Source organism: Anser anser (assembly GCF_964211835.1).
Source record: "Anser anser genome assembly, chromosome: 1".
NCBI lineage: Eukaryota > Metazoa > Chordata > Aves > Anseriformes > Anatidae > Anser > Anser anser.
Window position 1 is genome coordinate 182,936,726 of NC_139720.1, and position 27,695 is coordinate 182,964,420.

Consider the following 27,695-nt stretch of genomic DNA (forward strand, 5'->3'; position numbering starts at 1 on the left):
CAGTTATACCAAGGCAGCCCAACCCTTAAGATGCTGTTTCGATTCAAGTACAGACACGACCAAAGGGATTACCTAAGACACAGCAGCCCGGCAGCATTTTCATTTTGAGAAATCTGGATGCCATCCTTAAGTAAGGGTTTGTTCTCCACTTCATCTACTGCTTTAACATGTAGAGGTTCTCTTACCGGGGGCATATGAATCCTTCTTTGTTAGCCTTCAAAAGTTTGTGTTTAGGCTTGCTCTGTACTTAAGGAATAGCTGCACTTGGAGAAAGCTATTCATTCTGTTAATCTTAAGCAGGTGTTTTGTGATGGGATTATTAATTTTCTGAAGGTATCTCTCCCCATTCTCTATAAAGAGAGGAGAACATCAGTCTCAATGACCACCCTAAACTAGATGGATAACGTTAGCCCATTAAGGTTAGTAGAAATGAATCATCCGCTTAATGTTCATAACTGTTTCCCTTTCTGTTCAGCACGAAGGCTATGTTAACAAAATGTGGTTTGTTATGACGCCTGGCTTGGCTGTAGGTGGTGGTTGGGCTTGTGTTTCTCACTTACGGACACTTGTGGTTTCTGTTTATGCAGAGGCCTCTGACTTAGGTACTTGAACAAGCTGCGTACCCGTGTGGTTACAGAAGCCAGGGTAACGGCATGGTCTCTGCAGCTCTAGGCTTACAGCTGTACTGGTGAGCTGTTTGTAGCCTCTGACCTTTGCAAGCTACATTGGTTGCAATACAAAGATACCTCACTGTATCTTGTCTGGTCCCAACCTGGGTTTAGGCACAGAAATTGATCTTGATTAACACAGTATCATAGTTTTTAGCCTTTCTTCCCTTCAGGTTGCTCTGATGATCCGTAACATTTTAATAAACAATAGTGAAATGATTTTCTGGGAATTCTTGCTTTTTGATTTGTGGTGTTCTGTATTTTCGTGGCCGTACCATGGCTGTAGGACTTCCATTTTCAGTCCTAGTAGGTAGTATGAACTAAAAGCCTTTTGTTCTGCAGCATTGCGGTATCTGTACTACAAATGCTTTGTAGGGATTTTTAAAGGTTGCACATGAGGAAAAATATCTTAAAATTCGGGGAGATACATATATATATTCAGGGAGCTTTACAGTTGTTTCCATTTGTGAAATCTGTCTGGATTGGGGTGAACTTAGCGGAGCTGTCTCCTTAAATGCAAAAGTAAATAGTACATGGGTTAAATTCTGCAGCTGTATCCCTGCTGCTCCTGTCTTGGATAGGATTATGCTCTCTAACTTTGTAGTTTTGTAAGTCTTTGTAGTAAAACAACGCTTGGCTTGCATGTTTTATGTGACCTGTGGTCCTCAACAGTTGTCAGAAGCTTACATTGCTCGTCCTTTCCTGACTATTATTTGAGCCATTCTGTATTTAGCTTTTCTATGGAAGATAAAATTTGTTTCCATTAGTAAGCAAAGTTGGGCGTTGAAGAAACGTTCAAGTGTGTTTTTTAGTTATGTCCTTGGCTTTTAAGCTCTCAGGGGGCTAACAGGATCCTGTCCAACCCCAACCACCAAATTATGTACCATTAGAAGTGGGTTTTCTTTCCATCTGTTGCATTTTCTTTAAGTTACTGCATGTATACATGAATGTTTTGTTTTTTTCACTTAACCATGCACAGGTACATGTGAAACATGGCATGAAGATGCGGTAGATAGCACAGTGGAAATGTTAAAGAAACTTTAACTTGTGTAAATGAGCAAACAAAATGTTTGGAATTTGATTTTATTAATGAAAGATATTTTTACTCAGGCTAAAAATGCAGATATTCCTATACTTTATCTCTATTCTCAATTTATTGTCATGTTTTGCTATGAATTTAACTAACTTGTCTGTTAGGAGATCTTCAGAGCTCTGTACAATTCATTACTTAATGAAAGCATCAGAGCTTCCATTATAGATGGTTTTAACTTAAGTCAAACATAGTTCTTGATGCTGTGATGAATGGTGAATTACTCCACTATCACTCCTTAGCAACCTGGATTTTTTTCCCAATTTTTATTACATTAATATTTCTTCTTATAAAGAGCTTGCAAGGACAAACTTCCAAAAATCAATAGATGTAATGTGGCATAATTTTACAGGAGGTGGTGGAGACTTGCAACTAACAAGGACAATTGACTTCCTTTTATAAAGAAGCAATTTTTGCAGAATTTAACTGAAAAACAGAAGAATGAGCCTGGCACAGTTGTTTCCACATGAAGTACACTTGATTCTGTTCCCAAGATCATGGCATTAATTTCTGGTACCTCCTGTTACTAGCGTTGTTATTTAAGACTTTTTCTTCAGGGCAGCAACTCATTATTTACAAAGGATGAAGGTAGGGAGCGTCTTAAAGCTGTGTGTGTGGGAAGTTATCCTTTAAAATAATTGTTTGTGGATAAAAAGCTGGGAACTTATCACTAAAGGCCTTCCTTTGTTACTCCTTGTGCTTTGATTTTTGTGTTTAAAATAAGTTTTTGTTAAATAGAAAAAAAATCTCAGTTCTCAGTTCTGGAATTTTCACTTTTCCAACAATATGGTGGTTTTTATAGGAAAAACAGATGATTGCAGGGTGTATTTTCTTTTTGTTTTTAATTTTGTGATAAGTTCAGCTTTCTTTCAGGAAAAACAGAGCTTGTTTTATAAGCAATTGTGTAACAGGAACTGGGGGTGGGAGGGAGATGATAAATGTGAAAGGCCACGCAGTGCTTTGGTGTCAAAGCAGAGAGGTTTGTTCTAGTCTAATTCTGACTTCTTGCAGAGGTACTAGACGGCAAGCATGGCTTTCTAACTTTGCACCTTTCTTTAATGAGCTCTCTTGAGTGTGTTCTGAAAATGTGCTAATTCAGTGATTGTCAATTGTATTTATACTGAAGTTTTTATCAGCACTCTGATAACTGGATAATTAAATGAAGCCCAGGCATTTATAACTCTTAGATTTATTTTCTAATTTACATTTTGCATTAGCTTTCAAATGTATCCTCTTGCATTTTGTCAGTGATGCTTAAATACCAGTAACACTGAGGTGTAAATAATAATACTCTGGTAGGGTGCAAGGACCCTCTAATATATTTACTGCTGGAAAAGTATGAAGGAATTGCTGTTCATTAACAGGACTCCTGAAAACTAACTTGGAAGAATGCATAATGCCAGGATTTACCATGCTCACGTGGGATTTTTAAAATGACCAGCCTCGAAGTGGCCCTCATTGGTTTCACTGTGATTTTACAGGAGTACTTTGTGTAATTCTGAAGATCTTATTTTTGGCTGTGATGCTGGTTGAAGTTGCGAATGAAAACCGCTTGTCATTTGCTAGAGATGATAGAGGACTAGCATAAGAGGAGTGGTACAGAAGGGCGGTATGGCAATCAAATACTCCTTGCTTCTTCGGAAGGAGACAATAATGAAGCCAGTGGATTTGATACAAAAGGTTTTCGGTTTGGTTTGTTTCCTACCACATACACTCAAGGTGAACATTTTGCTACAGAGTGTTGTGGATGTTAAAAGCTGACGAGTTCAAAGGGAGGCAGGACAAGCTCACAGAAGAAAAACGTGCGTGTTTCTAGGTCAGATGTGTTTGTTTGTTCAGTAAGTCTGAGATGCAAGTGATGAAGAGGGGAAGCCCTGCATGCCCCTCCCGCTGTTATCTTCTTCCCCAGACATCCAGCTTTGGCCACTGTTGGAGGAGCACGATCGTAGATAAGGTGCATGTCTGGGCTTTGACCCAGTACAGCCATTCCTATCTTCTGCTTGCTCTAACGAGCTCTTTTTCCAGCTGCATTTCTATAACTGAAGTTACTTAAGAAATAAAAGGTTGGATGTTGATTCCAGTTACAGATTTCTCGCTTCCCTGATGAATCTAGTTTTTAAGCCCTTCTAGATGAAAAATATAAATAAATCTGACTTGGTATTGGTCCTACGTTTCTTTGAATGTCCAAGGTGTGTATACCAAAGGAGACAAATTTTTACACTTAATCTGTTCCTCAGAAAGCCAGAAATTCAGATTTCAAGCTGAATATTAAGTTTAAAAGGGGAAATATTTTTGTTTTTTTTTTGAAATAATAAGCTGAAGTAAATCAGATTTCTGATAGACTTTTTTTCCATGTCTTTTGGAGCAGACTGTTCATTATCTAGTGAGCAGCTGCTGCCTGCCTTCTTTCTGATCCACAAAGACTTGAAGTTAACTAAATTTTCACTACTTTTATTATCCTGGTAAGTAGGTAGTATCTGCACTCTGTAGACGAAGTAACTAGAATACAAAGAAGAAATCTGCAAGTTACAGTCCTAAAAAATGAACTCCTAAACCTCTGCATAGCCATATGAGTAAAAATAATGCACTTTTAGCACGTACTGGATGCAGTGTATTGTCAGATGCTCAGGAGCTCTGACATTATAAGATATTTTTATTTAAGATGCCGTGGCACAATTAGCTTAACTTCTCATCTAGATTTAAATTTTGGCATTGTCTGTTGCCAGAGAGACAGCAGAGTTGGTATCAAAAGCAGGATTAGACTGAAGGAGTGCAGCTGTTCAGGAGAGTGGAAGTGTTGCTCCATCCATCGCCCTCCAGGTTAATCTTCTTGCAGAGCTGTAAAAGGAGGAGAAAACCTCATCCAGTCCTGATGAGCTTGTAGTTTGGTTTTATATCAGCTTTTTCTGGGAGGTACAGGTTTGCTTCCCTTCTTCTGAACTGCTTAGATCAGGAATTTCTCAAGTCACAGATTCTCTGAATTACAGATGTTCCTCTTCTGTCTTTTTCTTTTCCTGTGGCAAGAGTGAAGTATGTTCGGTAATTAAAAACTCAAAGCCTTTTCACACAGTTTTGAGGTAGCAGGCCGTTAGCTGATGGGAAAGCTGCTGTGCTGTGCTAGGGCAAAAAGCAGAAGCTACTGCCCCAGAGAGCGAGTGCAAGGCAGAAAAAAAACCCTCTTCATGCTTCCCTAGGCTTTCTGAACTAAGAGGAAAGTCTGGTTCAAAGGGCAGCACCCAAACACGTTACTTTCATCATCTTGTTCTGCTTTCAAGTCCAGTGATTTTTTTGGGGGTAGTTTTGTAATCTCAGCAGGAGCAGCTTCCTTCTGCCAGGGTGAGGCTCCAGTGGTGCTCGTGGCTGCAGTGCAGGGATGCTACTGGACGGGGTGTCACTGCCACGCGCGGCATGAGCCATAGTCTAGACATGGAGCCCAAGAGCTTTAAAGCCTTTGGAGGGGATCAGGAAGGAGATGATTAAATGCCATTCACCCTCAAAACAAACCAGCTCTGTATAAAAATTCAACTCCTCATCATACTTCTTGCTGCGTGCTTGTGGTGTCAGTGCTGGCACCTGGGCAGTCATCCCTGTCACTGATGGTAGGTGCTTCCACGGGGTTGTTGAAACGCAGCATCTCTTCTCAGAACAACTAAGAAAGGAAACCCTGAAGTTTATCAAGTATGAGAAGGATATAAAACTGACTGCAAACACTGATAACAAAAAGCTTTTTTTACCATTCCAAATACTAAACAGGCTCTTCAAAACAGATGTGTATCTGACTTTCGAACTTCGGATTTCTCAGTGACTTCTTGTATAGGAATCATACTGGATTTCTACTCAGTGGTTCTTCTCATGCATTTTTCTGAAGTCAGATACGAATCAGGAGAGTGTAGGACTCCCAGCTAGGAGCATTGCCTGTTTTAAGATATTAGCATAGACTTAAATATCTACCTATCTTTGTAGTTTAGCTTATACTGTTTGAATTTTCCTTTCACCAGTCGTACAGAGAATGAATTTCTAATTTAGTAGCATTTGAAATCTATCAATTTCTAGTAGCCTCAGTAACTCAAGTTTTCCAATAGTAGTATTCAATGTAAAAATGACTTGTAACAGTTAAGCAAAAGTATTGCGCTAGAAGTAAACTCAGACAGTACATCATATATTCTGATAGCCCAATATGCATTTTCTCCAACATTGAGTCATTCTTCCATATAGTGCCCTGAAGTAAAAGTGCCTCAGAGTACTGTATCTGTGGTGCAACTGACTGCCATAAATCTAAAATATAACTTCCTTTTAATTTAGCTCTTCACTCCATTGTCCTTGGGGAGGAAAAACCGACACTTCTACCTTTTAAATATTTATTTAATTTTAGTGTTAAATTAATTTAGAGGAATATGTACAGTGTTCTAATAACTGAGAAACATACATAGCAGGACACTTAAAAATACTCTTTTGTATTTATATTCCTGTTTGTAACAGTAATATACATAGACTTCTCCTTTACATTGGCCTTGATTTTACAGTGTCTCAATTTTGCCAGCACGTAGTCTCAACTAACTTTATAAAAATAAAGTTCACAAGAAAATAACATCAGAAATTTTAAATGCTAATGTTAAAAAGCCAAAATATTTCTTGGGCATGAAGCTTGAGAGGAAGGCTCATTCTGAACGTTACTGTGTCTTGAATTTCTTTATGGGACACCAAATAGTTTCCTGAAAGAAATATTTTGGTTAACGTGCATACTCATTCCTAGTCATCAAGGGTCGTGTCTTTTTAATAACAATATGGTATCTTGGGATGGAGTTACCTTACTTGGAGGATGTTATTTTGCTTAAAATTTGTGTTGAGTTGAAGAACTTCTCAGAAGAGTTTAATGAAGGTACTGTACTTAAAAGCACCAGCTTCAGTCATCAGAGGTTATTTTTGTTATAATTACACAGACATCTGAGACAGAGGTGAGAAGAAAAACCAGTTTTTCTGAGTTGTTTCCAGATGCCCTAAACTACTCAAAGCTTTAATTTCTTTATGGAGTAAGGCTTGTGGAGAAGGAATATATTCTATCAGATAAGTGGAGAAACAGTAGTCTTTTTTTTCCAGATCTGAAACAGAAACAGCAGTCTTTAAAGCAGAAACAGCAGTCTTTAAAGCTGAATGTGTTGAGAATAATTGTTTTTGAGGTTAAAGTAAGCACGTGAATTGTTTAGGTAATCTGGGAGAAAGCATAGTTTGGGCCTGTGGAGAAAAAAGGGGTATTAGTGGAAGGGGAGATAACTAATCTGTTGGTTTTTGGGGAACAGGCAACAGACAGGTAATTTATTACTTATGGAAGGTGGCTAACTGGGGAAGGGCAGGTACAGGAGAAATGAAGATCTTGTTAGCACAGTGATCGAAGCCTTTTACAATGAAGGAAGTTGCTGGGAGAAAAAAAGGGATTAGGAGCAAGGGAGAGGGAAGAGGAAATTTGAAAGCAGGCATGCTAGCTGTAATTACATGACCAATATGATCGGTAAGTGGATTCTGCATTGTAAACCAACTAGTTTCGCCCCCCTGTCCTCAGTAACTTGGAAACCGATATAATTGTTTAAAACGAGCAGTTAGGCTAATTTTAGAAGTGATCTGATTTCTTATTTGTTTTTTGACTTGACAAACTAGTCTTTGGACTTTGGTAGCGTAGGCTGAAAACAGAAGTTCGTTTTTAACATAAATACAATAAAAACAGATGTCTGATGTAAGTTATTAAAGTATTTTCTGTGTACTATTATGCTTAACACTTATTCATATCATAAACTTTTCTGATGTAAAGGAGGAGTAACATTTACAGATCAGGATATATTTTCACAGCTGAAGAAATGTGCAGGCTTCTAACTCCAGTTTAGTCCCAGCAGTTTCTAATGCAGTTTATTTTGGAGAGTCACTGTCAAATATTTTCATTTTTATGGTCTGAAGGCTGTGTTGAATAAAGTTTTCTGAAACTGGCATCTCGGAGAACCTGGTATCACGTGTTCTAGTGAGCCTGTTACTTTTTATCGAATTTTGAATTGTATCCGAAGTGAAATAATACACTATTGGGTCAAAACAACAGTTTGAGACAGCGATGCACAGGGTGACAGGGTACATAGTCCTGACCGCGGTTACCACCGAACAATTAATCCACGTCTGCGTTCTCATGAGAGAGTAAAGTATTAAGGTAATGTTATAAGGCACAAAACAGGAGCAGAATATCACCAGGTGGACAAAAATCATTTTGAGTACCTTTTTCTTGCTTAATTTATTCCGACTTAACGTAAGGGGTTTGTTCAGCGTTCGTAGGACCATAGTAGAACAGGTCACGTTCACGATGAGTGGAATGAAAAATCCCACTATTTCAATGAAGATAACAATTCTGGATAGGTAAGTTTTCCAGGTAGCCTCTGGAAAGTTTTCAAAGCATGTTCTTTGTTCGGTGTTATTCCGGAGGTTTGTAGACTGAAAAAAGCTTGCCGGTGTGCTCCCTGCTAACACTGTTATCCATACTACAGCACAAACGATTTTTGCATTTCTTTTGGTTCGAAGGGTCTTCGATTGAAATGGGTAAACTATAGCTAGAAAGCGATCTACGCTTATGCAGGTCAAAAACAAAATGCTCCCGTACATGTTTGTATAAAACAGTGTGACAGAAATCTTGCAAAGAATGTCTCCAAAGGGCCAGTTTCTTTCCGTAAAGTAATAAATCCTGAAGGGCAATGTAAACACAAAAAGCAGATCAGATATTGCTAAATTAAGCATGTATGTGGTAGTCTCATTTCGCACTTTTAACGTAAAAGTGAAAATGTAGATAGCAACGCAGTTTGCTATGAGGCCAAGAACAAATACCATGCTAAAGATACATCCGTATAAAGTATATTTAAAGGAGTCCTCAGTGGAACAATTAGAGCTTACCATTATAATGGTATATTTAAAATACAAGCCTGGCTTCCTGTGGTTCAAAGCCTTCTCTGGTATTTTTATTTCAACTTTTCAAACTTCAAGCGAGAGATTGTAGGTGTGTGTCCTGGGTGCTCCGATGAGCTTCGGTTTCTCCTCAGAGCTTCAGCGAAGTGGTGACAGTGGCAGGGTGCATCTCCTGCAGTAACCCCCGGGACATCGCTCTTCTCTTCCCACAGCTACTGTAATCAGCCAGCTTTTCAACGTAAAACCTCGTAGTTGCAGCAGAGGTGGCTGTCCCCAGGCTTGCTTTTAGCTCCCTTCTTCCCCTGCCTCCATCTGATGAAGGACTTTCTGCCTCATTCTGCTGCAGCTCGTGTCGTCCCAGCCTCCTTCTTTTAAACTGAAGTAACCAGCAAAAACCTAGGCTTCAGAGGACGATTTCCCAGGCTCGGTGAAGCGTAGGCGCTGCCATGTCTCCCTTCTCACAGCCTTCTTTCTGCGGAAGGAGCTTCTCAGCTTGGCTGAGGGCTTGCCGCGCCACGGGCGGGAAGCGAGAGCGGGACGGCAGCGGCACCTGGGTGCTTGGGCGGCTCTTGCCTCGCCTCAGTGCCCGGCCTTCGCCTCGCCCCGCCTGGCCCAGCCTCCGGGTGCGGAGGGCAGGGAGAGCTGGCCCCCTTTGTAGCGTCACATCACGGGGAGGAGAGGCCAGGCTCGCCGGGGAAGGGTTTCGCTTGGGGCTGCCCGCCCGCCCCGCGTCTCTCAGCGCTGCCGCCGGGTCCCTAACTCCTCCTGCGCCCGCCCAGGGGTGCTCTGCGTGCGGTGTGGAAGCTGGGAAGTCTGGCTGCAAAATCTTGCTTTGGTTGTGGGGAGGCTTTTCTGCGTCAGAATAGCTCTCACGCCTAAAAGTTAGTTTCGTTCTTTGTCAGAGGTGGTAGCAAAAGAGGGGTTTTCTGTTTTATGTAGGATTGAACTAAGCTTACGTTTTTGGAAGATCGTCTTTCCTTGTAAGAGGCTGCGTGTTTAACCACCAAAAATCAGCTGAGTAGCCCTGTCTAGATTTCCCTCAATACGCCAGTGCGTTCCTCATGAGGGACAGAGTAATACCAGTAGATAATTAAATAATTTCACCTCCTGATTTACTCAGAGGGAGAGGTATGGGGTGATGCCCTGGGGGTTGCTCCGGGACATTCCCACAACTGAGATGTGTTGCAGTGGGAGGAGAAACTCCTAATCTGTGCTAGGAAATATGTCTCAAACTTATTTCTAATAGGCACAGATAGCACTTGTTACAGAGTAGATTTCAAACATTTATTTTTTTATGGGAAAAGCATTTTTCTCTGGTACCTAAGCACAGAACTAATACGCTGTACCAAAATAAATACTGCACTATTCAGTTGGTTTTGATAAATTAATGGGGCCAGTTATCACACATGCACGAAATATTCACATTAGTCGCTGAGTAATGAAATGAAAACATGTTGTAACTAATTAAGTAAATTTTTTTAAAAAAGCAGCTCTTACTGCCTTTAGGGGCAGATAAGAGATAAATCTCAGTTTAGACAGACTCATTTATTTAACATCAGCTTGGAGAGACTCTCTGACTTCTGGCATCAAAACCAGTATATTTCAAAGTCTTTGAAAAACAAACCTCTTCATATCTGGCTGGGTGGCGTGGCTCTCTTGAACGAGATTTTAATCAGCTGTACATAAGCAAGGCTCTGCTAGGCAGAAATTGTCTAGTCTCTTGTAAAGGAGAGAAAATAATACCCTCCACAGGGTTTTGGCTTAGTTTCTTAACGCAAGGTACCTCAGACAAAATTCAGAACAGTGCTAAAATGGGTCTCGTGTATTTTGTTTCAGGTTAGCTTCAGTGAAACCCTTTCACCTTGATTTGGAGGTGAAGTCAAGCAGTTTCACTTCAGACTTCAGTAGGCCATAACCACTAGACATGTATTTTAAAAATATTTTTGAAATTCATAACTGTAAAGCAAGGTATGTTTTCCACTTCCAAGTTGGCAAGAAATGAAAAGGTGAGCCTGGCAGAGTCTCTTGTGTGTCTAGCTCAATTCACAGTTTAACATAAAGTTACCTTTCCTGGCTTTCCCTCACAAAAGTAGTTGTAACACATGGTTGAATGTTGTTTCCATTCCTGGCAGCCTTGTGTGAATAAAAGGCAGTTTTGTTTTTTTCCAATGTGTCCTGCATCAGGTCATAGGAGCTCTATACTCAATTTTCCTACTCTGACTTGTCTTCTTTTTCCTCAGGGAAAGCTGTGGGGCTGTTTCAGTTGCTAAAATCCCCGCAGTATGGGAATTTGACATATGTCAAAACCTCAAGTGAAAACTCATCCTTAGAGGTAGAAACAAATAGAAATGAATAAGTCTCTCTCTATTCATCAGTTCTTAATTTTCTGTTTGAGCTGAGATGTGGGTGTGAAGAGAAAGGATGGGGATGTGTGTAACCAGAGGTGCTGTAAATTTTGCCACATTAAATATATTTTGGAGCAATTGTGAAAGTGCATTTTCAGCCTGCAGTTGGTTAGTCAGAGCCCCTGCCTGGTGACCATGCTTGTGCTCGTATCATGAACACGGGAACTTCTCAGAGCTGTAGTTTAGGGAATCAGGTACGTGCTTCTGCTGTCCTTGGGTAAGCTTGGGACTTCCCCTTGTACCTGTTTGGTTGCTTTGCTATTAGCCCCTCACGCTAACTGAAGAAATAAGTGATACTTGTATTCTTCCAAAAATAGCATTCAGCTGCAGGGCTTCTCCACCTGCAGAAGAAAACTTGAAAAGCCCAAGTTGACAGGTTTTGACTTCGTATCATGTTGCAGTGAATGGGTATGTGACTGAGCAGGCAGTCTGACTCATTTTCTCTTTATTGTCAAAATTTGTATGGCAGAAGGGGACTGCATACCCCTTTCCTTAAATTAAACGTGACTGATGGTTATCAAATACTGTTTGAATTTGCATTCCAGCCTGCTCGTACGCTTCTCTGTGCGGATGAACCTCCGCTAGGACAGCCTGCGTTGGAGTCCGCAGGAGCCTTCGTCTGGCTGAGAGCCAGTGCTGGCTGGGAGGAAAACTCATCGCGTGCTCTCAAGTTTCAAGCTGTTGCGCTCCATGCTGTCAGATTTGGAAAACCCTAAAGCAAGCTCCAGCACTGGGAGGGGAAAAAAAAGTACATTAGTTATTATGGAGGAAGAATTCACATAGTAATGACCTTCCTTACCCACCTTTGCTGCCGGCAAACTTCCCTTTGGCATGGGCAGGTGGGGGTAGGCAGGAGGAAACAGCTGCAGGGAGGGCCCTGTATGCTTAGGGCTTTTATTTTCCCCAAAGGAAATGATGCTGCCACTGAAGGGAGATGTGTATTTAAGTCTGTCTGCTTTTCCAAAGTAGAGACAAGAATGAGTTAGGACCTACCCTTTGTTGCTAGTGCTGCATGAGGACCCCTTAAATTCAGGAGTCCAAGTTGAATGGCAAAGAAATGTTTCACTGAAATGAAACAAATATTTGAAGGCTTTCTAAACTTCTGGAGTTCTTCTGACCAGTGTTGCACGTTCCTCTAGTGTTGTTCAAGTCTTCAGTGCTGGAATCATGCAGAAATCATAGTCAGCAGTGAAATGAATTTTGAACTCATGAATTGCACTGATGCTAGGAATAAATGTTCTGACTTTTTTTAGAGAAAAAGCAAGGGCAATATCAGTAACACAGTAACATCACGAACCCTGGCAGGATAGTATTTTACTTGCCCTAAGTGTTCCTTGCTATTTTTCTATTCATTTTCATGGGGTAGTGATGATTTCTGAAGCATTTGTAGTCTATTTACTGGAGTTTCTGTTTGAGTGTGTGTGTGCATGTACAGGAAGGAATTTAACGGTTGAGACTGGGAGCCAGGAAGTCTGTAGCTGGCTGTGTCACAGATATTTGTTCTTTTCCAATCTTGGTAAAGTTTTCTGATTTTGTGCTTTAGCTTCACTCTGTGTAAGAGCTTGTTCACTTCCTTGCTGGGGTGTGAGGCTGTCTTAATTGTTAAAAACAGTTTGAAGTCCTTGGATGGAGAACACTTTATTAAATATGATATTGAGATAATTATAATGGCTAGCAAATCGGGTAAAAATGTAGTAAGATAAAATTTCTGTAGTTGTAGATTAGATCCCTGCCAAGTAAAAGGATCTATTCAAGGACTTCACTTGGTTCAACTGCATAATTATATAGCTACAGAGAAGGCAGGGCTGGCAATGAAACTGGGGTGTGGGGTTGGCTCACCAGAGGGCCGTGCTGCCGTCTGGAGGGACCTCAGCAGGCGGGAGAGGTGAGATGGGCTGGCAGCAATCTCGTGAAGTCTGCCATGGAGAAGTGCAGAGCATCCTGAACCTAGGGGGGAGCGACCCCAGGTACCAGGACGGGCTGGGGGCACCTAGCTGGGAAGTAGCTCTGCAGCAAAGGGACCTGGGGGGCCTGAAAATTCAGTTTTTTCGTTTAAAAAAAAAAAAAACAACAAACACACGACCACCAAAACCAATCACCAGTGTAGTAGACAAGTCTTAAAATGAGCATTATACGTTTAATGGTGAACAGATGATTTTTATCTTGTCAGACCAATACTGGATGACTGTTGTATAGCCAGCAGAAGACTCCTTCATATCAGGAAACTGATTAGCTTGATGCAACTGAAACTACATATACCAATTACATGTAAAAGTTAAAACTGTAAACATTTTCTGCTGAAAGATGGACTGACTGATTATAACCAGTTTTCTGGATTACTTTTTCTTTTACTAGCTATGTTCTGATACATAGATGCAAAAAGTCTTTCAAATATCCTTAAAAAAAAAAAAGGCAGCAAGCTAAAGTGTTTGGGCTGTGAGATTCTTGGGTCCTACAAGTTAAAATAATTTGTGTGTAATGGCTTAAAAAGGAAGAAGGAAGCTCAGAATAAAGTAAGAGTTCTTCGTTCCTGTATAGCTGAAATGCTTCTCTCTTCTATTTGTGTTTCCTTTATAGGAAGCACAGCTCTTCCTTTCTTGCTTACAAAAAGAGGAAACGGTTTCTCTCCTTTTGTTTAATTTTAGGCTGCTGGAGTCCTTTTTGTGTTTTCCTCCACCTTTTGGATTCATGGAGGGAGGGCTTCTTAGACCCAAATATCAGTATAGCAAAGGTAGTTTGTTGTTGCAGTGTCTTTGGACAACTCAAGCGTAATGGATTGCTGTGGTTCTTTGTTCTTAAAAATATGTGCAGTGATTATGCCAACCGTACTTTAAAAATGCCACTTTTAGTCAAATTCTAGGAGCGTAGGGCAGTATATTTCAGTTTGAAACACTTCTTCACAACAGTTTTGGTATGCCCATGTACGAATAAACAGTTTTTGAACCACTAGTTACGTACAATCTCTTGCTGTTTCCTGTACTGTCCTTTATACCTAATATCATAAAGAGAAGTAGTCTACCGAGAACACATTTTTATTACAGAATACTATGTAAAAGCTGACATAAGTGGAAAGGAAAACCAATGTGTGGTGGTTAATCACTTCTAAGTAACTAAGAGGCAAACAAGTACATTACGTTGCTTTTCTCTCGTAGCTGGGACCCCTTCTCCTTTGAAGTGGAGCTTCAAATCTCAAGTGCTGCTGTTGGGGCTGTGTTCAGGCTTCGCAGTACCTATTAGCATAATGTAATCCTTCATAAGACTACTCGAGGCTTTATAGATGCTCTAATTTAAAGGGGAAATTCTTAAGAGACTTAATGGGAAAATTGGAGAATCTTTCAAATGCTACTAATTTGACTTTTTTTTTCCCCTTGTTTCATTTTGATTTTGCATAAAAGGTTTCAGGAACAGGGTTGGCGGAAAATTTCCTGTGCTCTTTGATGGAGGAAAGTGCAGAACTATATCCTGGAGTATGTTGTACAAGCTCTGAAGATATTTTTAGAATATTTTATTTCAGAAAATATTGTATGCGTCCTCTGCTTACGCTTTAGAGCTTAATCTTGATGTTATTTGGTTTCTGTTGAGCACAGCTATTGTGACACTAACTGAATTTATGGCGTCAGTTTTTTAAGGCACGTTATCTAAAATTTGGAAATAGTTTTCTCTAGCATTGATAGAAACATGCAGTGTCTAACAGCAAAAAAAAAAAAAGCTTTTATCTCAGAGTTCCAGTTACACTAATGAACACGTAAGGCTTACCTGGAATTATGTAAATGGTGTAGTGGGATATGCAGATTGGTTGTTTGCATTGTAAATACACACGAGCAGTTACAACAGTGTTTTAGGCCACTAACAGATGACTGGTAAATATTTGCATAAGGGTTTTTGAGTTGCATTTTTTTGTGCAACTGATGAAAATCTTAGTTTTTGCTTATGTTCTAAAATATTTTGATGTGCAAAGTAAATTTTTTCTGAGAACTTGATTGTAAAGATATCTGAAAAGAGTAAGCAGTAACTTGGTAAAATATTGATGATATGTTGATAACATGTCAGTTGTTATCTGATACATTTAAAATCGTGCCCTCCACTTTTATCTGATACATGCAGCAATAGCAGGTAAGAAATGAAACATCTACTTAGCACTCCTTGCCAGCCTTAATTCTTAATTTTTCATTTTCTGTAGTTATGAACAGTGTGTGTCTGTGTTAGGTCCCTAACAATTTAAGCTTCTACCTCTTTCTCACTCTAAGGGAGAAATTACTTTGCATGAAGAACAAAATTGCCATTTCTGTTGCATATTTAGAGGAGTTTAATGAGTCCACTTGGCTATTGGTTTGTTAGGGATGGTGACGTTGTGAGCTGGTGGTTTAAAACAGGTATCCAGATATATCCTGAGGAGATGTTTGGAGCAGTTCTTTATAAATTAATTAAAGGAAATATCTTCAGGTCTTCACTAGTGAAGACAGTATGGAATCATCCTTTAAGTGTGTTGGATATCAGACGATGACAACACGTAAGTAACTGCAGTTGGTAGTACAGTACGTTAGTAGGTGGTTAAACAACTTCAAATCTTTTCAAGCTTCAAGCTTTTGATTGAATGGTTTAAAGGGGTGGACGTTTATCCAACCATTCTGCAAGTACAGCTGAAATCTTGTCGGTAGTTGAGATTTCTCTCCATTTTATATACAAGAAATAAGTAAAATGGCTTTCCCTAAGACTATAACATATTCTGGCACTACTCAAGTTTATACTTTCTAAACCATAGGATTAGAAATTCAGACTTTAACTGGAATTGGCTGAAATTTGCAAAACGTTTAATGACAAAAGTTGCATTCAAAATACTTTGCAAGTGCAGAAACACGACTTTGATGAAAGAAATAAAAAATCAACTGCCATAGTAAGCAAATCCTAGGAATGACGGAAAGGAAATGGAAGATGCTTCAGAAATTATTTTGGAAGCTTTTCCAAACGTACAGGATGAAATGGGGTAGGGCAGAACTTGTAGAAAGAAGATTATGATTTATTTAGTTTCTAAGATAATTGCTTGTTATTTTTCAGGTCTTTAGTTTAAGCTTTTGCCCAGCCTCTCTTCTTCTCTTGCCAGGACTGGGTTCCGTGTCAGGATAACTGGTATTTATCCGTGTAGGTCTTAAAGACATATTTCACTTCCATGCCAAATTACTTGCAGCCACCGGATCGAGTGCTTGCAGCCTCTTGCAGTTTTGACACAGCGGAGGCCTCTGCCTTTATACGAGAGGATTTTAACCTCTGCTTGTCAGCGGCAGCTCAAAGCCTGCAGTCACATTCCTGTTCTCTTCTGTAAAGGACAGCATTATGAAGCTATTGAAAGAATTTGTCATACTTGTTCTATAAGATTTATGTGCATTCATACAGTTTAAAAAAACATAGAATTAGTTTGCTTTCCTTCACAAAACTGGAATGTAAGAAGTTAGGGGGGGAAAAACGTTTCGTAAGAGTTGTTCAAGCTGGTAAGCTAATTAGTATAGATAAATACTGACATGAAAATGCTTGTCTGGAGAGAACTGCTGCCAAAAAGCACAGCTCGGACTTGATTAACATGAGGAACGATTACTTTCTAAAGAAAGCGTAAGTCAGCAAATAACCTCTTTAAATTCTGCATCATAAGATCACTTAAATGATTATGTAGCATGTCATTAGTTCTGGTAAACAGTATTAGAGGTCCTTCAGCTGACTTTACCCATACAACTGCTCTTTTCCTCCCAGCCCATTTTTCTGAAGTTTGCTGAAACAAATTCAGCGCTTTATGAATTTCGTTGTTGCATTGCACACGTCGCATTGCACACTTTTGGCAGTTACATTTTCAGTGTGACAATGAGGGGAGACCTACAAGGTAAGAATACATGTCAATGCTTTGGAGGAGGGACAAAGGATGTGCTTCTCACATGATTTTTTTTTCTGCTGATATCTTGGAAATAATGGAGTTGGACAATCAAAACCATTACAAAATAATGTAAATTAAAGACGACATTTTTTCCATCAGATAAGCATCTTCAAGGTCTTAAGCTTGGTTGAAAAGACATTTGTCATGACAGAACCGGTTTTTGTCATGTGAGTCTTTCTTAACAGACCTCCTGGAAGAGTTGAGCCATTCTGGGAGGTACTGGAGTGACCCTGTCAGAAGAGGGGAGACTGGGACCTCGCCCCTGAGCTCAGAAATCTGCATCGAGAGCAGAAGCTTGCCTCTGCAATTTCCAGAGAGCCATCCATGCAGTGGGGTGTAGGTTCCCCCAGGTACTTTTAGACCGCAAAAGTGCTCTGCTGAGTGAGGAAAATGACTTGGTTTAAAACTAATCCGAGCAAATATTTAATTTCCACAGTCGTATCTGTGCTAATGTTAAAGACCACAGAGGTCAGAGTGAGGTCTGGGTGGCGGCGGGCAGCATGCGCTGTCATGTGTACCAGTTGCTTATGTTTCTGGGTTTTGTCAAACTTTCTCAGCTGCTATCTGTGATGGTTTAGTGGTGTACTGATAGAGGTGAAAAAAAAGAAAACGTGGCCATGCAGGTCCTTCAAATCTGCGGTAGAAGCAGTAGTTTTGAAAGCTATTAGCTCCAGGTTTCAGTAGTTACCAGTTGCATCAACTTTTAAAGAAAAAAATGTTTGATATGAGGACGAGGGTAAGAATGAGCAGATTAAGTACCCATTATTTAGGAAAGACCACAAAGGTCCTACATCTGCTTACAAATGTTATCTTAACTGTGTACTTCTTGAATCCATTAGGTTCTCGTATTTCCGTGCACCAGGCAACCGAGGACATGGTTTTCATGATTAACTGAGTTTAAATGTGGGCTGTTGCTCAAAGTAATCAGACTGCCCTCCATTCAGTCCTGTTTCCTCTCCTGTGCTGTACGTATTTACGTGCGGTCCATTGAATGAGGAAAATGATTTGGTTTTATGCTAATCCTAACAAGCACATAATTGCCGTAGTCGTAGCTGTGCTAATGTTAAAGCAAGGGACAGAGCAGGAAGTGCAGATGCTCGAGTGCAGTTTAGAGAAGTACCAGCGCACTTAAACTGATTTAAGCCAACTGTGAAACTTTGCAGTGAGTGTTGTGGTGGGGTGTTAGACTTTGAGGCTTTCAAATTCCTTTTCTTTCTGCTCTTGGACTGATGTTAACTTAATATTGGCCATGCGATGCTTAGAAGCCTCTGCTAAGCTCCAGAGTGAGATCTGTGTTTCTGGTGTGGCACCCTATAATTTTTTTAATGTAAATGGCTTGAAACAGTGATGTCTATAACATAGTAAAGAAAAATGTGTGCCTGATTTTTTCACAAAGGAAGATAAAAATGCACAGTAACATGGACATACTGCCCATCGTCGTGCTTTGCTGTTTGAGGTTGATAGAGGTGTGATTCAGGACAACAGCCAAACACCCAATCTGCTTCATTGAAGATGCTGGAAGCTTTCTTACTGACGTCAGGGTGGTAGATGCTTTGAGCTGACAGTCCTCTCTATTGGTATCAGCTTCTATTCTCCTTGTCAGGTTAAAGTATACAGGCTCATGTCAAACCATCTAGACAGTTACAAAGCCACAGACAAATATACTGCAGGTACCTCGTGCAGTGTATGGTTAAAACCAAGACTAGAAAGTCAGCAGAGAGAAATTCAAGTTCAGTCTGTCAGTTGTGGATCTAACTTCAGGAATACCTCGATTTACACGCACTTATTTCATTGGAGGGTTATAGTAAAACTCATCTGCTGCTTTTGCTATGGCTTAGTGATACATTTGGTTCGGAGTAGGTGTAGAAAATGCACATTGAGTGACAAAAGAGGAGCTTATTAGATATGTAAGTTTTAAAAAAAAAATACAGAAGTCTACTTTGCAGAACAAATACTGATTGGTTGTTGCAATTGAGTTGAGGTGCCTTGCATGAGATTTTCATAAATAGACACTTACACATAAGGCTTCTGTCTGCTGTTTTGGGGCACTTGTGGGTGCATGTTGGGCTGTAAGATGTTACATAATTGCTTTGATTTCTCTCACTTTATTTTATATGCTTTTACAGATGTCAGTGAAGCTGCCCAAAACAGATACCACACCAGCCAAAAGCAGAAATAGGCATTTTCTCTACAGTGAAAGTAAAGGCAGTGACTAAAATTGCATCCAAAACAAAGTCATTCCTTTACATTTGACAGCTATTTCCATGTGTTCTTTGCCTGTCTTCCTTTGAGGGAACAAAACACTGGAATGCACAGAACAATTTAAACATATATCTAGAGTAAGTTGGTGTGAAAACGCTCTGCTTCCTTACCAGAAGCAAAGTGTTGAAATGTCAAGGTCAACTTGTATTTTTCAGTGTTCTTTTTATTCTTCAAATTTTCTGAAGCAGGAAGTTTTTCCTTATTTAAATGCAATAAAAATCTATGGTGGCCATGACCTGCTGATTTCATGGACGTTTTGCTTCTTTTAAGGTAATTCTCTCAGAGCTCACATTCGTAGTAAAGTTGATAAAATTTAATCTTTAAAAAGGTGAACCATTTCTGCCCTCCACCCTTTCTTAAGAAGGGTTTTCAGCTGCTGTTGGGAGGGGAAAAAATGTGGGAGATCTTTGTAACTGGGGCTGAAACAGCTCATTTAATGCATTTGAGCATGCTGTGCTCAAACAGTGCATCTGCACTGTGCTTCCTGCATAGACCTGTCAGTCAGAATTCATTTTTAGTTGCTGTAGCTGTGCCAAAGGTTATAGGTGTTGCTGAAGTCTTCGTGCCTGGGAGAGGTAAGCTTTATTCCATGTCTATACAGCTTGAATGTGCAGAGCTTCAGTATTGAACAGCATGCTTATTTTGCTAGGAAATAAGCAGAATAGAAAGTACGTGAAAGGTAGGTTTGGGAGAAATGGCTAAGCTGCAGTTTGGGTTTGTTTTTTTCAAGTGCAAATAATAGGAGAAGCTGTAAAATTCAACGGGCTTCAGATTGCGTTTCTGTCCACATAATGTGTGACCTTTACATGTTCTGGAGTTGGAGAGCTAAAGGGAAATATTTTGGGAATCTTCTGTATGTCTGGTGGTTTAAAATTAATTATGGTGAGAGGATGCTTGTAAGTCATCCAAACTTGCCAAGCTCACAGAAAGTAGACAGCACCAAATTCTACATGGTTGTATGCAACTTCAGTAACAGTACTCAAATATTTTGATTAAATCATATGCAATGTTAGTTCACAGTGTGACCAGGGTTTAAAATTAGTATAATGCCTTCAAAAGCCTGATCAGTATGCTCCTATATTGAAGTTGCTAAAAGAGACACTGGATCTTGACTCTAAGACTCACAGGAAGAGTTGGAAATGCTCTTTGCTGGAAAACACATTCACAAAATCTAAGCTTTCTGTGGGAATATATTTCATTGAGGTTTCTTGCAAGAAGGACAAATAAAAGAAGTATCTTTAGAAGCTAATTTCATTTTCCTGAAACTTCAGGAAGTAAAACTGGCATCAGAACGCTTCAATTTTCTCGAAACAGGACCTGTAAAACGTAGCGGTTTCATCAGAAACATTGAAACCTGGGTTTTGTTCTGTTTAGAAATGACTGAGAATTTCTCACAAGGAAAAATCCAGAGAGCTTGAATATAAAAAGCATGTTGTTACCAAATAATTTTGCATATTTCTTGTGGAAACAGCAAGATATTTGTAATTTAATGAGATCAGGGGAAACATAAGTTTTGATCATTTGATAATTTCATATACCTTGTCACCTAAGTCAGTTTTACTGCTTTGCTGATACACAGGCTGTGTGTGTAATATAGCATCACTGCTTTATTATTTCAGGGAAAGTCACAGCATTCTTTTCTGTGTGCGCTGTAGTTTTTAATTAGATGCCAAAAGAAATACAACCCCAAGATAAATGGTCAAGGAATGAACGCTGCACAGAGGAGGGAGAGAGCGGAGGCCATGCAAGTTTCTTGATTTCTAGAAACACATCTCCAAACACTCAGGAGTACCTGATTGTCAGGAAAAAAAAAAAGGCATGAAATTTGTTCAGGAAATTTGTCGCTTTTTTCAGGATATATTAATGTTTATATTTAGTCCTTTTAATATAAAAGGAGGGTCGTTTCCTCAGTACTCAAGTACCAAAAACCCAAGCCCCTTACTCCCATCTCTCAGCTGGTGGCCTTACTTCTGGGTCCCCAGTTAGGTGAGTGCTGGTGAGCCCTGCTGAAGTCGTCCTCCTGAGGCACCTGCTTGTCCTCACCTTTCTCCCAAGGAGCCTTGAAGTCCAGGTCTGGTTTTGGGTTTCAGAACGGGTGGGCAACGGGGGCTGCACATAGGAAAGCTGGATGCTGTGTGTGGGTCCTCCACTGCACATCTGCATAGCACAAAGCCTCCCCATAGGGAGGGAAGTTTTTGCGCTGGTGCTATTCAAATGCGAAGGGGGGGGATCTGGTAATCATATTTCAGAGAAAAAATATGGTGTCTTTGCCTTCTTGTTACTGTGATTTTAAAACTTGAATATGATTGATATTGCTGCCCCAAGTCCCTGTGAAGTCACACAAACAGAAGTGCTCAGAGTGCTCTAAACACAGGCTTGTGTAGTTTGCAGCCATCTGCAGGGCTTATCTCATGATCTGACTTGCTTTTGTCTCGGTATGTCAGCGCTCAGACACTTTTCTCTACAAACACGTTTTTGCTCGAGTCACTTATCTTTACATGGTACTCTGTTAGTTCCTGTAATTCAAATAGCTAAGAAAAAAAATAAATTAGTCTATTTTTTTTAACAGGCTCAAGGAAGCTTTAAAAAAAAAAAACACAAATGTGTTGAGTTTGCAACAATAACTTGGTGGTACTACCTATCTACTGCAGCTCTCTGCATATCTGTTATTTGCTAGTCAAATGATTCCCAATGGCAGCATCCAACCACTCTTTCCACTACCCCCCAAACTGCCAAGGTGAATGAAAGCAGCTTATTTTATATTTTATGTCAAGTAATAATTAACAGTTGTCTCCTATACCATCAAGCGATCAAACATTGTATAGTTGGCCACTGTATTTACGTGGAAAAGCATTTATGCTTGACTTTATGGTGCAAACTGGAAACCAAGTGTTTTAAAGCAGTATAAATCAGTAATTTGCTGCATCACTTCCCTCTAAATACCTGAGGGGGAAATGTTCAGCCATCGGCCAGCCTGTTTTGCCAGAGCTATCCTTCACCGAGTCTTCAAAAAAAAATTTTTGTCTGTGGCCATGAGGAGAGGTGCTGAATATCATGTCTTAACATTATTTGCTGAAAAATAATGGTTTAATTTTGGAAAGTGTTAGTTCTTACTCTGTTAGAAAAATACTAAAGCAGGTATATTTTGCATTTTTATTAAGTTTTCTTTCATGTTTCTGAGGATCGTGAAGTAGCTCTGGATTGTCTCCTATGAAGAAGGGAGGCTGAGGGAGTTGGGGTTGTTCAGCCTGGAGAAGAGAAGGCTCTGGGGAAACTTTATAGCAGCCTTCCAGTGCCTGAAGGGGGCCTACAGGAAAGGTGGGGAGGGACTCTGTCAGTGAGCGGAGTGATAGGACAAGGGGGAATGACTTTAAAGTAGAAGAGGGCAGATTTAGATTAGATGTTAGGAGGAAATTCTTCACTCAGAGGGTGGTGAGGCACTGGCACAGGCTGCCCAGAGAAGCTGTGGCTGCCCCATCCCTGGAGGTGCTCAAGGCCAGGCTGGATGGGGCTTTGGGCAACCTGGTCTGGTGGGAGGTGTCCCTGCCCATGGCAGGGGGGTGGGACTGGGTGGGCTTTGATGTCCCTTCCAACCCATGATATTCTATGATTCTCTGCATATTTTAGTGTAAGACACTTCGGATTCCATCATTTCTTGGCAATACTCATGCATTTGACAATATTGGTTATATTTTTGTCTCAAATGTATGAAAAGCTAGTGTAGATGTACTAATGTTAGAATTGTTTCTGTTATAGACGTCTGCATTTATATGTAGCTGAGGAAGCCAATTAATACTGTAGATCAGTGAAATTGCCCTCAAGAGGAGGAGGGGAGAGTGAAGCAATAACCAGATAGAAGTCTGGGTGGCAAACCATGTAATATCCACTTCAGAATTAGCTGTAAAACTTTCAAAGAAAGCAGCAGGAAAAATACCAAGTAAATGTTAAAATACCAGATTTGCAGAATCACTAAAAAGTGTGAAATGGGTGCAACGTCAAAGAATACAGATACCAGTGTCTTCCAAGGTTTTGTTTCAGATCTGTTCAGACAAGTTATTGAGAAGTTTGGGGATGTTTTTCTGATTTTTATACTGTTCTGTATCGTACTATGAAAACTGAATTTCTTATTTTCAGACTGGGAGGAATGTGTTCTTAATGAAGACTGACTAATAATAGCATCATAGAACAGTTTGGGTTGGAAGATATCTCTGAAGGTTATCTAGTCCAACCCAAGGAGTTTTTAAAATGTTAAGCTCATTTCCAGCACTCTCCTCCCTACCTCCATTGTATCTTATTTTATCTGATCGTTAACCAAGTGCTTGTAAGGCAGCAGTGTTTAACTGGAGACGTCTTGCTAATCCTGTCAGCTGGGTGCTCAGAAGCTCTGCTTATGCCTCTTGAAAGCTGAGCGCAACAGGATGACTGCCAGGTTTTGTCTGCTGTGAGCAAAGGCTAGGTGTGGACTGAGGTAACTAAAATTTGCCCGTTCTCTAATGGTGGTCACAGAAGTACAGGTTCAAATTAAGACCAAAAGCCATTATAAAGGATGGATTTATGCCCAGAGTGTTGTTACACTCTGCTGTAAGATAGCTTTGCTACAAATTTAGTTTTTATCTTTTCACTTTCATGTGTAAATTTTTGCAGATGGAGATATTTTCTAAAAGCAGTCATTAAATCTGTTGCATAAAAAACAGTATTCATGTTTGTGTGGCTGCATTTTGATGTGAAACACGACATATCAGGTTGCTTTTGGAACTCCAATTTCTTTACCTCCTTTTTCTACTTAAACTATATGAAGTCTATTGCAGAGCGCTTGCAGTAATTTTTGCTTCTCAGGATCGTACACCAGTCTGTTCTTACAGGTTTCAGAAGATGTAACTCTTCCCAGTTAATGCTCCTTTTTCTACAGGATTAATCTTACTGTATTTGCAACTCATTTTAGACATCCACATTCTCAGCAGGTTATTTGTTGTCTACGGTTTTATTCAATTCATAATTCCTCAAATCCTTGGCTCTGTTAAAAGATACCCTCCAGCTTTTAAAAACTGCTGTCCACAAAGTTTCTCAGCACCCTTAACTGCTTTACCTGGCTTAGAAGTTATTAGTGATATGTTGTGCCTAAATCTGTCCAGCTAAGGAGAAACTGGAAAGAAAATGAGACTTGAAACTGAATTACTGGCTTTAAGCAAAGATCTAGAAGAGATGCCATGTTGTTGGTACCTGAAGGAAATTTGTGTTAAATGTTTTTTTCATGGAAAAAGATGCGTGTTGCCAGCTGGGCTTTGAGCAGCTAGTTGAAGTTAGAGGTTTCAGTATGATGATTTCTTGGGAATGCCTCATCCAAAGGCAGAGCTGATGCGCTGTGATGTGTGTCCCAGCACAGGCTGCGAGGAAAACGAGGTAACAGGCTCACTCTTGGGCTGAGGTTGCATGTTTTCATCAGCATGACATTATGCTGGCTTATTTTCATCCACATTTGACACTGCTTTGTAATCACCTCAGAGTATTTTGCTGGATTGAAGAAGATCAGAGAAGTAAGGGGAATTTCGTGTCTGCACTTGTACTCAGACAAGTAATTCCTGGAACTGCTACTCTTGGTTAACTGTTCTGGGAACAGTGACTGTGCAAGTCAGTCAGAAATGAAACGGCCAGGAAGAGCGAACTTAGCACGATATGGTACTGTAACAATCTGGTTTTTACTAGAGTAATTACATAACTTTATTCTCCTTACAGAAATGGGCACTTTGTGACCCCAAAATAATGAAGAAAGGAAGTGCTTGAGTGCTATTTTGCTTCTGAGTGCAATCATTTTTCATGTATAATAATCGTAGAAATATTGTGTTCTTAATACTTGCATGCTGTTGGTTAATGTAATGGTCCTTTAAAGCATGCCTTCTCTACTTCCTTTCCCAAAAATGTCTTCACACCCTGCAGTGTTCTTACTGTTGAAGGTTGTTGATACAGTTCTCAACCTCAAGATTTTTGGCAGGACATTTTGTTGCTGACTGATGATGCATCACCATTTCCGACAGTCAAACGGCTCACATTGGGTGCGTTTTAGTTTATGAATTGTATGCGAATTCTTGTGCTGAGTGTTGGGGGGGAACTGGTAGGAGCTCGATTCGTCTTTGAGACGTTTGGCTTTTGCCTAAAAAACCTTGACAAATAAGGTGTGTCCAAGAATTAGTCATACTGAAGCCTGGCTACAATGGGGAGCTAGGCAATAAACATGCTGATGACTTCAGATAAGGTTGTTTATGTAGCAGCACTGCCAATTCAGACCAAAGATCCATCTGGAAGAGGCTTGTGGCAGTTGCTGTGGGGAAAACTATGTGCAGGACTAGACTACAACTTCACTTACAGTGATGATGTCCAGCAGAACCATAAAAACACAGAACCATTAAGGTTGGCAAAGATGTCCAAGATCATCTGGTCCAACCGTCCCCTACCACCAGTGTCACCCACTAAACCACGTCCCTAAGCACCATGTCCAGCCTCTCCTTGAGCACCCCCAGGGATGGTGACTCCACCACCTCCCTGGGCAACCCGTCCCAGTGCCTGACTGCTCTTTCTGGGAAGAAATGTCTCCTCATATCCTGCCACGGGCTACTACTGTACTGGCACAATGGTAACTTTTATTACTTTCCTAATAATTCTTTACACTTTGACTTCTGAGCATTGAGTTGGCGTTTTCAGAATTACGCTAGTTCTAAATGTCTCATAGAATAATAGTGATTACAGAGCCCTAGTGAATGCAAAGTTAGGGTAATTTTTGTTCATTATTTTCGCTTTTATCAACAAGTACCATGGCAACTTTATCATCCAGTCACTGAAACTAGTGAGATTTTTTTTGCAGTGTGTTTGGTTCACCTACAATTGAGCATTTTGTGCTGCTAGTAGCAGCCTTTCCTTCCTGGTCGTGCCACCTTTTCCCCATCTTTAATGAAAGTTAAACAGCTGCTGTCTCAGCAGAGAGTGTGAAGCTTCAACGATGACCTCTCTCCACAGTGAAAACAGACTATTCATGCCTGTGATATTTCTCTTTTAGTCTGCCTTCCCATCTGCCCCCTGGCAGCACTTTTTAAAGAGCCTTTCCTGAAGGAGCCTTCATGGAGAACAGGTGTAGTGTGTTTAAGTGGCAGGGGTTTGGTAGTGGGAGGGCCACAGAGGTGGTTTCTGTGAGAAGAATCCAGAAGCTGCCCCAGGTTAGATAAAGGCCCTACCTCTGGCCAGAGCCAAGCCATGAGCAATGTTGTTTGTGACTCTGGGAGAGTAGATTTAGGAAGGGGAAAAAATAACTGCCATGCAACAGCAGCTGGGAAAGAGGAGTGAGAAGCAGCCCTGCAGCCCCCAGGTCAGTGCAGCAGGAGGGCAGGAGGTGCACCAGGCAGGCAGCAGCAGTTCCCCTGCGGCCCGTGGAGAGGCCCCCGGTGGAGCAGGCTGTCCCCCTGCAGCCCATGGGTCCCACACGGAGCAGATCTCCACGCTGCAGCCCGTGGAGGAGCCCCCGGTGGAGCAGGTGGATGTGGCCTGGAGGAGGCTGCGGCCCATGGAGAGCCCCTGCAGGAGCAGGCCCCGGGCCGGAGCTGCAGCCCGTGGAGAGGAGCCCCCGCAGGAGCAGGGGCCTGGGGGTGCCAGAATCCCGTGGGAGGGACCCCGCGTGGAGCAGGGGCAGGGAGGGACTGTGAGGGAGCGGTGGAGACGAAGTGTCAGGGACTGACGACAGCCCCCATCCCCCTGTGCCTCTCAGGGGGAGGAGGTCGAAGAGAGTGGATGGGGATGAAGGTTTTTTTCTTCTTTCGATTGTTTCTCACTTCTCTAGCTTATTAGTAATAGGCAATAAATTTTGCTATCTACTTTGAGTCTTTTGCCTGTGGATCTCCCCATCCTTGTCTCAACCCTTGAGCCCTTTGCATTGTATTTTCTCCCCATTTCCCTTTGAGGAGGGGGAGTGAGAGAGCGGCTGTCGTGGAGCTTGGCTGCCCACCCACGTAAAACCACCACACCAGGACACGCTCTGGCTGCAGGATCATCCTGTTCACAGATGGCTTCTATTACTTTAGAGGAGAAATCCTGGGATTTGTGAGGCATGACTTCCCTTTCTCTACCCTGGTACTGCCACTGAAAGATGCTGTCTCATGTCATCCTACAGCTGCTCGTTTCTGTCTCTTCATTTGACCCCATGCAGACACCAGCACTGCCATAAGGTGCCATAAATAGGAGAGCACCTCAGAGTGTACAACTAAGGCGTCCCCTGCCGAAAATTAAGAAAAACCAGCAGAACAGAAAAAAGCACAGCTCCTGGTCCACTTCAACATGCAGTTACTCAACTCTACTTGAACAAGACAGGTTGGGTATAGTTGGAAGGACAGAGCAGGGTGATGGAGGGGTTTGGGACTGTGTCTTTTGGTGCAATACTG

At 40.9% G+C, this 27,695-nt stretch overlaps 2 protein-coding genes across 3 annotated transcripts in view; one reads left to right on the forward strand and one right to left on the reverse strand.

Moving 5' to 3' along the window:
• RB1 (RB transcriptional corepressor 1) overlaps positions 1-27,695 on the forward strand; it is an 82,127-nt gene that overhangs the window by 36,742 nt on the left and 17,690 nt on the right. The window lies entirely within an intron of this gene.
• Positions 2,938-8,819, reverse strand: LPAR6 (lysophosphatidic acid receptor 6). The gene has a single exon (XM_083796081.1). It carries the CDS (start codon positions 8,677-8,679, stop codon positions 7,657-7,659), a length of 1,023 nt encoding a protein of 340 aa, XP_083652207.1. The 5' UTR covers positions 8,680-8,819; the 3' UTR covers positions 2,938-7,656.